General features: G+C 40.6%; 1 protein-coding gene across 1 annotated transcript in view; it reads left to right on the top strand.

The window, feature by feature from the left end:
- Positions 1 to 13,959, top strand: part of LOC143781991 (collagen alpha-6(VI) chain-like) — a 251,975-nt gene that overhangs the window by 203,728 nt on the left and 34,288 nt on the right. Inside the window, exons 34-35 of the mRNA XM_077269012.1 lie at positions 5,039 to 5,075; positions 12,159 to 12,170. Coding sequence (XP_077125127.1) covers positions 5,039 to 5,075; positions 12,159 to 12,170 — 49 coding nt within the window. The remainder of the gene's footprint in view (positions 1 to 5,038; positions 5,076 to 12,158; positions 12,171 to 13,959) is intronic.

Raw genomic sequence — 13,959 nt, forward strand, 5'->3', positions numbered from 1 at the left:
TGAAATTTGTCCTGAGTATGCTGATATCCCATATGTGGGGGGGGGGGGACCACCGTCTGGGTGCATGGCAGAGCTCGGAAGGGAAGGAGCACTGTTTTGGAAAGCAGACTTTGATGGAATGGTCTGCGGGCGTGACGTTGTGTTTGCAGAGCCCCTGATGTACCGAAACAGTAGAAACCCACCACAAGTGACAACAAATTGGAAAGTAGACCCCCAAGGAACTTATCTAGATGTGTTGTGAGAACTTTTAACCCCCAAGTGTTTCACAAAAGTTTATAACGCAGAGGCGTGAAAAATCATTTTTTTTCCACAAAAATGATTTCTTAGCCCCCAATTTTGTATTTTTCCAAGGGTAACAGGAGACATTGGACCCCAAAAGTTGTTGTCCAATTTGTCCTGAGTACGCTGATTCCCATTATGTCGGAGAAAACTACTGTATGGGCACACGTCGGGGATCGGAGATTTTGGAGCGCAGACTTTGATGCAATGGTCTGTGAGCATGTAGGAACCCCACACAAGTGACCCCATTTTGGAAACTAGACCACTAAGGAACTTATCTAGATGTGTTGTGAAAACTTTGAACCCCCAAGTGTTTCACTAAAGTTTATAACAGAGCTGTGAAAATAAAAAATAATTTTTTCCCACAAATTTTTATTTTCCCAAGGGTAACAGGAGAAATTGGACCGCAAAAGTTGTTGTCCAATTTGTCCTGAGTATGCTGATACCCCATATGTGGGGGTAAACCACTGTTTGGGCGCATGGCAGAGCGTGGAAGGGAAGGAGAACCGTTTTACTTTTTCAACGCAGAATTGACTGGAATTGAGATCGGACACCATGTCGCATTTGGAGAGCCCCTGATGTGTCTAAACAGTGGAAACTCCCCAATTCTAACTGCAACCCTAACCCCAACACACCCCTAACCCTAATCCCAACCCTAACCATAACCACACCCCTAACCCAAGCACACTCCCACCCTAATCCCAACCCTTACCATACCCCTAACCCTAATCCCAACCCTAACCACACCACTAACCTTAATCCCAACCCTAACCACAACCCTAACCCCAACACACCCCTAACCCTAATCCCAACCCTAACCCCGATACTAGCCCCAACTTTAACTTTAACCCTAACCCTAACTTTAGCCCCAACCATAACCCTAACTTTAGCCCCAATTCTAACTTTAGCCCCAACTCTAACCCTAACTTTAGCCCCAACCCTAAGCCTAACTTTTGCCCTTATCCTAATGGGAAAATGGAAATAAGTACACTTACTTTATTTTATTATTTTTCCCTAACTAAGGGGGTGATAAAGGGGGTTTGATTTACTATTTATAGTTGGTTTTTATATCTGTTTTTTATGTTTGGCACCTGCCGCATGCTAAAAGACACTTTTTATTGCAAAAAAATTGTTTTTGCATCACCACATTTTGAGAGCTATAATTTTTACATATTTTGGCAGGACAAGTTGACGTTTGTATTGTTACCATTTTCAGGCACATGACTTTTTTTGTCGCTTTTTATTTCGATTTTTGGGAGGCAGAATGAACTTAAACCAGGAATTCATCAATTTCTTTTGGGTGGGGTGTTTATACCAATCCGCGTGTGGTAAACTTGATAAGGCAGTTTTATTCTTCGGGTCAGTACGATTACAACGATACCTCATTTATATCTTTTTTATGTTTCGGCACTTTTATACAATAAAAACTGATTTATATGAAAAAATCATTGTTTTTGCATTGCTTTATTCTGAGAGCTATAACTTTTTTTATTTTTTGCTGATGATGCTGTATGGTGGCTTGTTTTTTGCAGGACAAGACAATGTTTTCAGCGGTACCATGTTTATTTATATCCATCTTTTTGATCGCATGTTATTCCACTTTTTGTTCGCTGGTATGATGATAAAGCATCGTTTTTTGCCTCGTTTTTTATTTATTTTTTTACGGTGTTCACTAAAGGGGTTAACTCGTGGGACAGTTTTATAGGTCGGGTCGTTACGGACACAGCGATACTAAATATGTGTACTTTTATTGTTCGTTTTTTTACACAAAGAAATCTATTTATTTGAACAATATTTGTTTTAATTTTTTTCTTTATTTAGGAATTTAAAAAATATATATTTTTACACATGTTAACTTTTTTTTTACTTTGTCCCAGGGTGGGACATCACTATATAGTGTCAGATTGCTGATCTGACACTTTGCACAGCACTGTGTAAGATCAGGGATCTGACAGGCAGTATAGGAGGTTTCTCAGCACCTGCTCTCGGGAGGCACTAGCAAGCCACCTCACTGCAGGACCTGGAAAAACCCCAATCACATCGCGTTGTTCTTAGGGCCTCAGGGAAGCACGCAGGGAGCTTCCTCCCTGCGCAATGCTTCTCTATACCACTGGAACGCTGCAATCTTGTTTGATCGCAGTGTTCCGGGGGTTAAAGTGTTGGGAGTGGTCTGTAACCGCTCTTGGCACATAGTGCCGGGTGTCAGCTGTGAGAATCAGCTGAAACCTGGCCGCGATCGGCGGCGCTTCTCCCGTGAGCACGTCTGATCACACGTGATGTACTATTGCGTCCATGGGAATTAAGTCCCAGGTCACATGGACGGAATAGTACGTCCAATACCAGAAAGGGGTTAATATTGCAGAATTTATGCTATCATTATGTTATCATTATGCTGTCATGTGTAATGGTTGCAGTTGCTCTCAGAGAGGCAGCTTTTGGTCTCCTGTGACTGAAGCTTCATGTTGCTGATGTCTTTAGAGTATGCATCAAATGAGGAAGTCTTTAGGGATGCATAAGGCTATTTTCACACAGTCTTTTGAGATGTTCACAAATAAAAATAGTCTCTCAATCAGAAACTTTTTTAGGACATTTTTTTTTAGAGATTTTTGTAGGTGTTTTTCTTTTCCTGAAGCATTTTGTTAATTGGTTTTGGAGAGTTTGTTTCTTTAATGGAACTCTGTCAGTAGGATAAATGCTCCTAATTGGTCTATATGGGTATGTTGGACATAGATAGCTGAATACAATGATACCTTGATATCTGCGATTAGTGATTGGCAAACCCGTGAATGTTCGGGTCCGGTGAGTTTGGTCGAACATTTAAAAAAGTTTGATTCTGGTACCAACAGTACCTGAACTGAAACTCGAACCCAGACCCCATTCAGATGAATGGGGACTCAAACATCTGTTGTTTCCCACGCTGTCATCTGTGTGACAGTGTGGGAAATATGGGCTCTGATCGGTGGCAAGATTATTACCACTGGTCAGAGTGCTGCAGATCCCATGCTGTCATGTGAGCCAGCACTTGTGACTGATGGTGAAAAGGTTACCGCTGGTCACAGGCGTAAGCTGATGAGAGTACTCTGCTCATCATTCTACACTTGCTGTCACTGATAGCAGCGAGAGCAGGTGAGGTTGAGGAAAGTATTCCTCAGCCGGGACCTGTGCAATAAATAAATAAATAGTTTCTTCTTTTTTTGATAACCAGCACAGGTAAAGCGACAGCTGCGGGCTGCAACCCACAGCTGTCAGCTTTATATTGGCTGGTTATCAAAAATAGAAAGGTCCCAACAGAGTATTTTTTAATTATTTAAATAAATAATTAAAATAAATGGCATGGAGTCCCCCCATTTTTGACAACCAGTCAAGCTAAAGCAAACAACTGGGGGATTGTATTCTCAGACTGGGAAGGGGACAGGGATATTGGCCCTCCCCATCTGAAAAATAGCAGCCCACAGCCGCCCCAGACAAAGTGCATTTATTAGATGTGTCAATTCTGATGCTTTGCTCGGCTCCTCCCACTTGAACTGGTGTGGGCTGATATCAGCTTTTGTAATGCCAGTTGACATCAAGCCCATAGGTTAGTAATGGATAGGCGTCTATAAGACACTCCCATTACTAACACAATTGTAATATTGTAAAAAATACACAGTCAGAATAAAGTCCTTTAATTGAAAGAAAGACACATACTCCTTTATTTTAAATAAAACTCCCCACTCTCTTTTACCCATTTATTCACGAAAATAAAAATAAAAAAAGCAAAGTTATACTCACCTTTCCTCCAAAAATCCATTGATGCCCATGTCCCACTGTAAAAGACAAAAAATAATAAAACATCATATTGCTCACCTTTCTGATGATAATCCATTAATGGCCATATCCCATGACGATCTGGATGATTTGAAGAGCGGTCCATTATTGATGTGACTGCTCTCCATGCCAGCTGGAACACACTGAGACAGGAGCACTACTGCAGCATGTAGCGCTGACGTGAGAAAGGTCACCGGAGTTCATAGCTGATGAACCCCGGTCAGCTCATTTATGGCACCGCTCATATTGTGGGAAAATTATAACTAGTCTCAATTTATTTAGTAGTCCAAGACTGATTACCAGATGGCTTCAGTCAACTGGAGCATAGTGGGGAAAGCCTGCTGGAGACTAACCTCAGAGTATACACACAGGCCCAGACCAGCTGTTTAAAGTAGTAAAACATATACAGTTTCTGATTTATGATGCCGATGGTTAAGGCCACATGAATTTGATGAAGTTTTGTTTAATAGTAATGATGAGCGAACGTGCTTGGACAACATGCTAATCCAAGCATGCTCGCGTGTTATCCGAGTACCTCAACTGTGCTCGGATAATATGGTTGAGTCCCTGTGGCTGCATGTTTTGCGTCTGTTAGACAGCTGCAACACATAGGGGATTGCCTAACAAACATGCAATCATCGCATGTGCTGAAGCTGTCTAACAGCCCAAATAAAGGTGCAGGAACTCAAACATGTTATCCAAAAATGTCCAAGATACTCGGATAACACCCAAGCATGCTCAGATAACATGTTATCCGAGCACGTTCGCTCTTCACTAATTAATAGAGCATGGAATTCTATCTTTTTGTACTGTCTGCTTAAGTGTCACTGTGAGAAGGGCTCTCCCAGCTTGACATCTCTATGTTACAACTGATTGTAAGGTTCTTTAGTATGAATTCTATGAACTAAAAGCTTGACAACAAGTAAACACTTCTTTCTTACTTGCGGTATAGCCATGTGAGCTAATTGACTACATCCGGAAGACTTGTCGTAAGTATGACTATTTTAGATATTACATACCACTCTTATTTCGCAATGCTTCAACAAAATCCATAGGTTTTTGGGGATATTTGAGATGTTCTACACTTACTGTAAATAGCTATTTAAAAACATCTGATTATTATCTGATTTGAAGAATTTTGTGTCTTGATTGATGTTAACTAGATATGAGCAAATATACTCGCTGCTCGGGTTTTCCCGAGCATGCTTGGGCGGTCTCCGAGTATTTATGACAGCTCGGAGATTTAGTTTTTGTTGACTCAGCTGCTTGATTTACAGCTGGTAGCCAGCCTGAGTACATGTGGGGGTTGCCTGGTTGCTAGGGAATACCCACATGTAATCAAGCTGGCTAGTAGCCGTAAATCATGCACTTGAGGCTCGGAGACCATCCAAGCGTGCTCGGGAAAACCCGAGCAGCGAGTATATTCGCTCATCACTAATGTTAACCTATTTATTGCATGATGTCAGTACTGCTAATTCACCTAATTAGCTTAGCCTCATGTCTAAGTCCGTTTCAGGCTACACTGGATACCAAGAATTAGGAATTTAGGACCTGAGAATGACGTCGCGGCTTGTGATTGGTCGCGTGGTGGTTACATGAGCGGCACGCGACCAATCAGAAGCCGTGACGTCATGGAAGGCCCTAAACGCGCTCATTTTAAGCAAAGAAGGCTGCCGGTTAACAGCGGTAAGGTGCAGGGGCCTCCGGAGAGTTGAGTATATCAATATTTTTTATTATAATTCTTTATTTTACACATTAATATGGATCCCAGGGCCTGAAGGAGAGTATCCTCTCCTTCAGACCCTGGGAACCATCAGGATACCTTCCGATACTTGGTGTCCCATTGACTTGTATTGGTATCGGGTATCGGTATCGGCAATATCCGATACTTTTCGGGTATCGGCCGATACTATCCGATACCGATACTTTCAAGTATCAGACGGTATCGCTCAACACTAGTGAGGAATATGTAAAAATATAACAGATATGAAATGGTTTACTGTATGTAAACCATGTCTCATATCCTGTCGGGTTTGGTAAGGAGATAGCAAAAGCCGGCAATTTTATGCTATCAAGCTCTGTATGAAATATATATATATATATATATATATATATATATATATATATATATATATATATATATATATATATACATACAGTACAGACCAAAAGTTTGGACACACCTTCTCATTTAAAGATTTTTCTGTATTTTCATGAATATGAAAATTGTACATTCACACTGAATGCATCAAAACTATGAATTAACACATGTGGAATTATATACTTAACAAAAAAGTGTGAAACAACTGAAATTATGTCTTATATTCTAGGTTCTTCAAAGTAGCCACCTTTTGTTTGATGACTGCTTTGCACACTCTTGGCATTCTCTTGATGAGCTCCAAGAGGGAGTCACCGGGAATGGTCTTCCAACAATCTTGAAGGAGTTCCCAGAGATGCTTAGCTCTTGTTGGCTCTTTTGCCTTCACTCTGCGGTCCTGCTTACCCCAAACCATCTCAATTGGGTTCAGGTCTGGTGACTGTGGAGGCCAGGTCATCTCTAACATAACACCTCATTACTCTCCTTCTTGGTCAAATAGCCCTTACACAGCCTGGAGATGTGTTTGGGGTCATTGTCCTGTTGAAAAATAAATGATGGTCCAACTAAACGCAAACCGGATGGAATAGCATGCCGCTGCAAGATGCTGTGGTAGCCATGATGGTTCAGTATGCCTTCAATTTTGAATAAATCCCCAACAGTGTCACCAGCAAAGCACCCCTACACCATCACACCTCCTCCTCCATGCTTCACGATGGGAACCAGGCATGTAGAGTCCATCCGTTCACCTTTTCTGCGTCGCACACGGTGGTTGGAACCAAAGATCTCAAATTTGGAGTCATCAGACCAAAGCACAGATTTCCACTGGTCTAATGTCCATTCCTTGTGTTCTTTAGCCCAAACAAGTCTCTTCTGCTTGTTGCCTGTCCTTAGCAGTGGTTTCCTAGCAGCTATTTTACCATGAAGGCCTGCTGCACAAAGTCTCCTCTTAACAGTTGTTGTAGAAATGTGTCTGCTGCTAGAACTCTGTGCAGCATTGACCTGGTCTGTAATCTGAGCTACTGTCAACCTGCGATTTCTGAGGCTGGTGACTTGGATAAACTTATCCTCAGAAGCAGAGGTGACTCTTGGTCTTCCTTTGCTGGGGCGGTCCTCATGTGAGCCAGTTTCTTTGTAGCGCTTGATGGTTTTTGCCACTGCACTTGGGGACACTTTCGAAGTTTTCCCAATTTTTCGGACTGACTGACCTTCATTTCTTAAACTAATGATGGCCACTCGTTTTTCTTTACTTAGCTGCATTTTTTTTGCCATAATACAAATTCTAACAGTCTATTCAGTAGGACTATCAGCTGTGTATCCACCAGACTTCTGCACAACACAACTGATGGTTCCAAACCCATTTATAAGGCAAAAAATCCCACATATTAAACCTGACAGGGCACACCTGTGAAGTGAAAACCATTCTCAGTGACTATCTCTTGAAGCTCATCAAGAGAATGCCAAGAGTGTGCAAAGCAGTCATCAAAGCAAAAGGTGGCTACTTTGAAGAACCTAGAATATAAGACATAATTTCAGTTGTTTCACACTTTTTTGTTAAGTATATAATTCCACATGAGTTAATTCATAGTTTTGATGCCTTCAGTGTGAATGTACAATTTTCATAGTCTTGAAAATACAAAAAAATCTTTAAATGAGAAGGTGTGTCCAAACTTTTGGTCTGTACTGTATATATATACACTCACTGGCCACTTTATTAGGTACACCTGTCCAACTTCTTGTTAACACTTAATTTCTAATCAGCCAATCACATGGCGGCAACTCAGTGCATTTAGGCATGTAGACATGGTCAAGACAATCTCCTGCAGTTCAAACCGAGCATCAGTATGGGGAAGAAAGGTGATTTGAGTGCCTTTGAACGTGGCATGGTTGTTGGTGCCAGAAGGGCTGGTCTGAGTATTTCAGAAACTGCTGATCTACTGGGATTTTCACACACAACCATCTCTAGGGTTTACAGAGAATGGTCCGAAAAAGAAAAAAAATCCAGTGAGCGGCAGTTCTGTGGGCGGAAATGCCTTGTTGATGCCAGAGGTCAGAGGAGAATGGGCAGACTGGTTCGAGCTGATAGAAAGGCAACAGTGACTCAAATCGCCACCCGTTACAACCAAGGTAGGCCTAAGAGCATCTCTGAATGCACAGTGCGTCGAACTTTGAGGCAGATGGGCTACAGCAGCAGAAGACCACACCGGGTACCACTCCTTTCAGCTAAGAACAGGAAACTGAGGCTACAATTTGCACAAGCTCATCGAAATTGGACAGTAGAAGATTGGAAAAACGTTGCTTGGTCTGATGAGTCTCGATTTCTGCTGCGACATTCGGATGGTAGGGTCAGAATTTGGCGTAAACAACATGAAAGCATGGATCCATCCTGCCTTGTATGGAGCATCTTTGGGATGTGCAGCCGACAAATCTGCGGCAACTGTGTGATGCCATCATGTCAATATGGACCAAAATCTCTGAGGAATGCTTCCAGCACCTTGTTGAATCTATGCCACGAAGAATTGAGGCAGTTCTGAAGGCAAAAGGGGGTCCAACCCGTTACTAGCATGGTGTACCTAATAAAGTGGCCGGTGAGTGTATATATATATATACATATATACCTATTCTATGTGTACACTTTTTTTTTAGCTATTCTATTCTAACCTGTCAGTGTGCTTTTACTGTACACCACACTGAATTACTGGCTTTTCTATAGGACACCGTTGCACATTTCTTGCAAGGCAGACCTGTCGTCCATGTGTTATCCATATTTTTCTCGCCCCTATAGACTTTCATTGGCGTATTTTTCTCAGAATACGCTGACAATCGCAGCATGCTACGATTATCTCAGCACATAAAATACGGCCGAGAAATATACGGCTGATGAAAGCTGCCCCATAGCGAAACATTGATCAGTGTGCAATGCATTGTTTTTGCACCTCTCCCTCGTCCGTATTTCTCTCTAGTGTGACACTGGCCTTACAGAGCTCTAGCTAACACTACCAACACTATTAATTGGCAGCTTGGCACAGTGTGGACAAAATGCTGTCAATCAATGGCACGAGCGGGGTTATAATTCAGCTAATCATTGAGAGAACTAACAGAACTTCAGCATCTGAAACAGTGATTGCAATATCAAAAGAAAGGCGGATACCATGAGATATATAATGAATAATTAAACGGAAGTGCAACCAAAAGCGCTAAAAATGTGTATGAAAGCAAAAAAAAATAGTAGCGCAATAAACGGTGCACACACCCACAATAGAAACATGAAAAAAGCCTTTATTGAGATGCCATTGCACATGAACAACGTTAAAAACATTTAAAGGCAACCTGTCACCCCCCCCCCCCTCCCCAGGCGCTTGAAACTAAAAGAGCCACCTTGTGCAGCAGTAATGCTGCATTCTGACAAGGTGGCTCTTTTAGTTCTTGGTGCTGTAACTGCAGAAATAATCCGTTTTGTAATTTGTCCTAAATACCTTTCTTCAGTCCTGGAGGCAGGCCTTTCCCCCCTGCTGCAGACGCCACTCAGCCGTCACTCAAGTCTTCTTGGAGCCGGGCGCCGCCTCCTCAGCGCTGTTTTGAAATGAGCCATTTATATTGCATCACTATATATATATATATATATATACTGTATATATATATATAAAAATTGAAAATATGCAAAAAATATATATTGATAATACATGTAATAAATATCAATAATAGTGTTGCACAAATGTGCATGCCAGGCTGAATTGATATAGGTAGGTTTCTATCCAGTGAGGCAAGTATGGATTTTGGTTATATCATGTTTTAAACCCTTTTACTTACCTTTACTACAATGGTCATGTTGTTGATTTGTGTGCACCGGTGTGTGCACCGTTTACTGCGCTACTGTTTTTTTTTTTTGCTTTCACCTGGAACGGTGATATTATCAAAACTACAGCAAGAAGCCCAATAAGTGACACATTGCTGGAATTAAGGTAGCTGCCCCTAATTTATGCTCCCCACCGTTTGGGAAGTTTAAGCCCAGTAAAGAATCACTTTAATAGGTTTAGATGAGAAAAAAAGAGTCTGTTTTTATCAGGAGATGGTGCATCCTATGAACTATTTCTGGTATTGAAGCTCAGTGCTATTCAAGTTATGGGACTGTGCTGCAATACCAGATGTAGACCATTAACATGGGTGACATTGCTTTTAAAGAAAATGTAATTTTTTTTAATCTTAGACAACCATTGTAAAATAAGCCTTTCTTGACCTCTACTACCAACACCTCTATTTAGGAACCAATTTAAAGAGTTTGTAAGGGCACTGCATAAAGAACTCCTAATATGCGTTCATTATCAGAGCCCTTCTCTACAGTGTCCATTTTATGACATGATCATATATCAAAGTCAAACATCAGAAATACTCTGAAACCTGATTCTGATACTGGACTCTGATACCTGACTCTGATACCTGATTCTGATACCTTAGTCTGATACCTGATTCTGATACGTGACTCTGATACCTGACTTTCAAATCTTATTCTGATACCTGACTTTCATACCTGCGTCTGATACCTGATTCTGATAAATGACTCTAAAACCAGACTCTGATACATGACTTTGATACCTGAGTCTGATACATGAATTTGATACCTGAGTCTGATACCTGACTCAGATACCTGACTTTAATACCTGACTCTGATACCTGACTCTGATACCTGATTTTGATACATGAGTCTGATACATAATTCTGATACCTGATTCTTATACCTGAGTCTGACACCTTAGTCTGATGCCTTAGTCAGACAACTGACAAGTGACTTTGGTAAGTGACTCTTTGACAACTGACTTCTAATTTAAAAAAACCTATGTGCTAATGGTGAAGAATCTGCATCACACATAGTTTTGGTTTAGAATAGTCATAAAAATAATAATAACAAAAAATTAAGTTCCATCGCTGGGATTTGACCTCAAAGCTCTCTGTTTATAAATTTGCACACTTTACTACCTTGCTATACTCTTAGGCTACGTTCACATTTGCATTGTTGGGCGTTGCATCGTTGTGTTTTGTGACGCATGCGTCCATTTTTGGCTTGATTTTGGACGCAAAAAAAATGCAACATGCAGCGTCCTGTGCACCCTGACGCTTGCACCAAAAATGACGCATGCGTCACAAAACGCAAGACAACGCATGTCCATGCGCCCCCATGTTAAATATAGGGGCGCATGACGCATGCGCCGCTATGCGTCGCCGAACCTGCGCCCGACGCAACGCTAATGTGAACGTAGCCTTAATTGAAGGATATCAGTCTTCTATTTTCTTATGTGACTTTCAATGCAAACATGTGGCTGAAACTCATTGCTGTGTGATTTCGATGAATGACTCTGCTACCTGATACTTGACTTCTCTCAAACATCAGAATCAGAAGGTTTTTCAGATACCCTCCATGCAGTACTTGAATGGTTACTCTCATAAGTGAAGAAAAAGGATAATTTCACAGTAATTTGAGTTAATGGCTGAGTGTTAAAGCTCCTGGCTTATGTAATGTAAAGCTTGGGTTCAAGCCCAGTGAAAGTAAACTTTGTTAACTTATGCTGCCTGGCACACAAACTCCAGAGATGTTTCACTTTGATGAGTGAAGAAAATCATATGTAAGAATGAAAATCAAAATGATTTTTCCGCTCACTGAGTGTTTGCAAAGCAGATTTCATAGCCAGAGTAAATCATCACTAGGTATTGCTTGTGATATGATGGTAAGGCTGCTGGCTGCAGTTTCTTGAATGGAGCTTTTTCTGGGTTCAAACCCCATATTTGAATTTTTTTTAATTATGCCGATTACCACACAAACTCCAATCATGTTCCACTTTTAATATCTGACATTCTTATCCTCCTGACATGTTAGCAAAGCGTTTCAGACACTCTCATCACTATAAGAGAATAAATTTAACCTACATAAAACACATTTCTATTTTTTCTGAAACACTGATAATGTTTATTACTTTTCTTTCAGCTTGTTGTCAAGGTAAGCAGATTTTTTATGCCTGCACACAAACTGAAGAGTGATATATGCAGAATCAAATCTCATCTTCAGAGAATTAACTTGCAATGCTCGGCTGTTGGTCGAGTAAAAATTACATATGTATTAGGATATATCCATTGTCTTATTAGCTGCAGATTGAACAAATTACAAATCACTTATTTTATCCTAAGTTAGGAATATGCTGTAATAAAAACATATATTTTGCATGTAAAAGTTTGAAAACCCTTGGTCAAAATTACTGTTATTGTTAACAGTTAAGCAAGTTGAAGATAAAATGATCTCTAAAAGGCCTAAAGTTAAAGATGACACATTTCCTTTCGATTTTAGGCAAAATATGTATATATTTTCATCTTTTACATTTTAAAAATTAAAAAAAGGAAAATACCATTTCATCTTCAACTTGCTTAACTGTTCACAATAACAGTAATTTTGACCACGGGTGCCCAAACTTTGACATGCCACGGTATGTATGCTGTATGTTGCTGTTTGTGAACCCTTCAAGAGTTTCCATATTTCAAATATATTTCTTCAGATTTTCACACTAGTTCTAAAATAGATAAAGAGAGCCAAATAAAACAAATTAATTAAAAATATTAGACATTGTCATTTTTTATTGAGGAAAATGATCCAATTTCCATGTTTGTGAATGGCAAAAGTATGTGAACAGTGAGGATTATCAGGTAATTTGAAGGTGAAATTTAAGTCTGGTGATTTCAATTAGTTGAATGACTATCAGGTGTAAGTGGATGATTTCATGTGAAGAACAGTGATCTATCAAAGTGTAATCTTCAAAACAAGGCATGGCATTAACAAAGGACATTTCTTAGGACTGTAACGATTCCACCACTCACACTGTCCTAAGGATGCTGTGAGTGATACCTCAGCCACCCTATAGCATCAGGGGCATGCTGAGATGTCAGGATTGTGAATGACAGTTAAGCTGTCCAATCTGGCCAGGCTTCTAGGGTTTCCTCCAGGTGTCGCCCGTTCTGGGTGATTACCTTGCTATTTAGCAGACTGGCAGTGATTAGAACATTGCCAGTTGTAGCTTAGCTCAAGTGGTGTGTGTTTGCTCTGTTTGTTACTCTCATCTTTGTTGACTGACCTTGGTTTTGCCTTTAACCACCTACTTACTTAGCCCCTTTGTCTTGATCCGCTACCATCTATGAATTCTGACCCCGGACTGTAACCTGACTACGATTTTGTCTCACCCCTCTGTTTATGACAAACCCTCCCGGCTTATGACCCCAGAATCCTTGACATCCTTGACTCACGGCTTGTCCATGAGAAGTGACTCAGCTTCACAAGAACCTCACAAGAAAACGTGTTGATGCTCATTAGCCTGGAAAAGGATACAAAACCACCTTTGAAAGCATTCCAACTTCACTAATCCACAGTCAGGTTGTTTGTATACAAGTAAAGGAATTTCAAGTCCATTTTTATCCTTCCCAGGAATGACCAGCGACCAAAAATCAAAGCATACAATAGTCCATGATATTAAAAAGGAACCCAAGATAAAATTGAAGCAACTAAAGGCCTCTCTCACAGTAGCTAATGTTAATATTCATGAGTCTACTATCAGGAGGACACTGATCAACAATGGTGTGCATGCAGGAATGCAAAAAGGAAGCCACTGCTCCTCAAAAAGAACATTGGAACAATTTTTGGGGATGGGTAAGAGTTGAGCTTTTTGGTTTAAATGAGATGCATTATATTTGCAGAAAGGCAAAACTGTATTACAGCACAAAAACTTCATACCATCTGTGAAACA

Source organism: Ranitomeya variabilis, chromosome 6 (genome assembly GCF_051348905.1).
Source record: "Ranitomeya variabilis isolate aRanVar5 chromosome 6, aRanVar5.hap1, whole genome shotgun sequence".
Classification (NCBI taxonomy): domain Eukaryota; kingdom Metazoa; phylum Chordata; class Amphibia; order Anura; family Dendrobatidae; genus Ranitomeya; species Ranitomeya variabilis.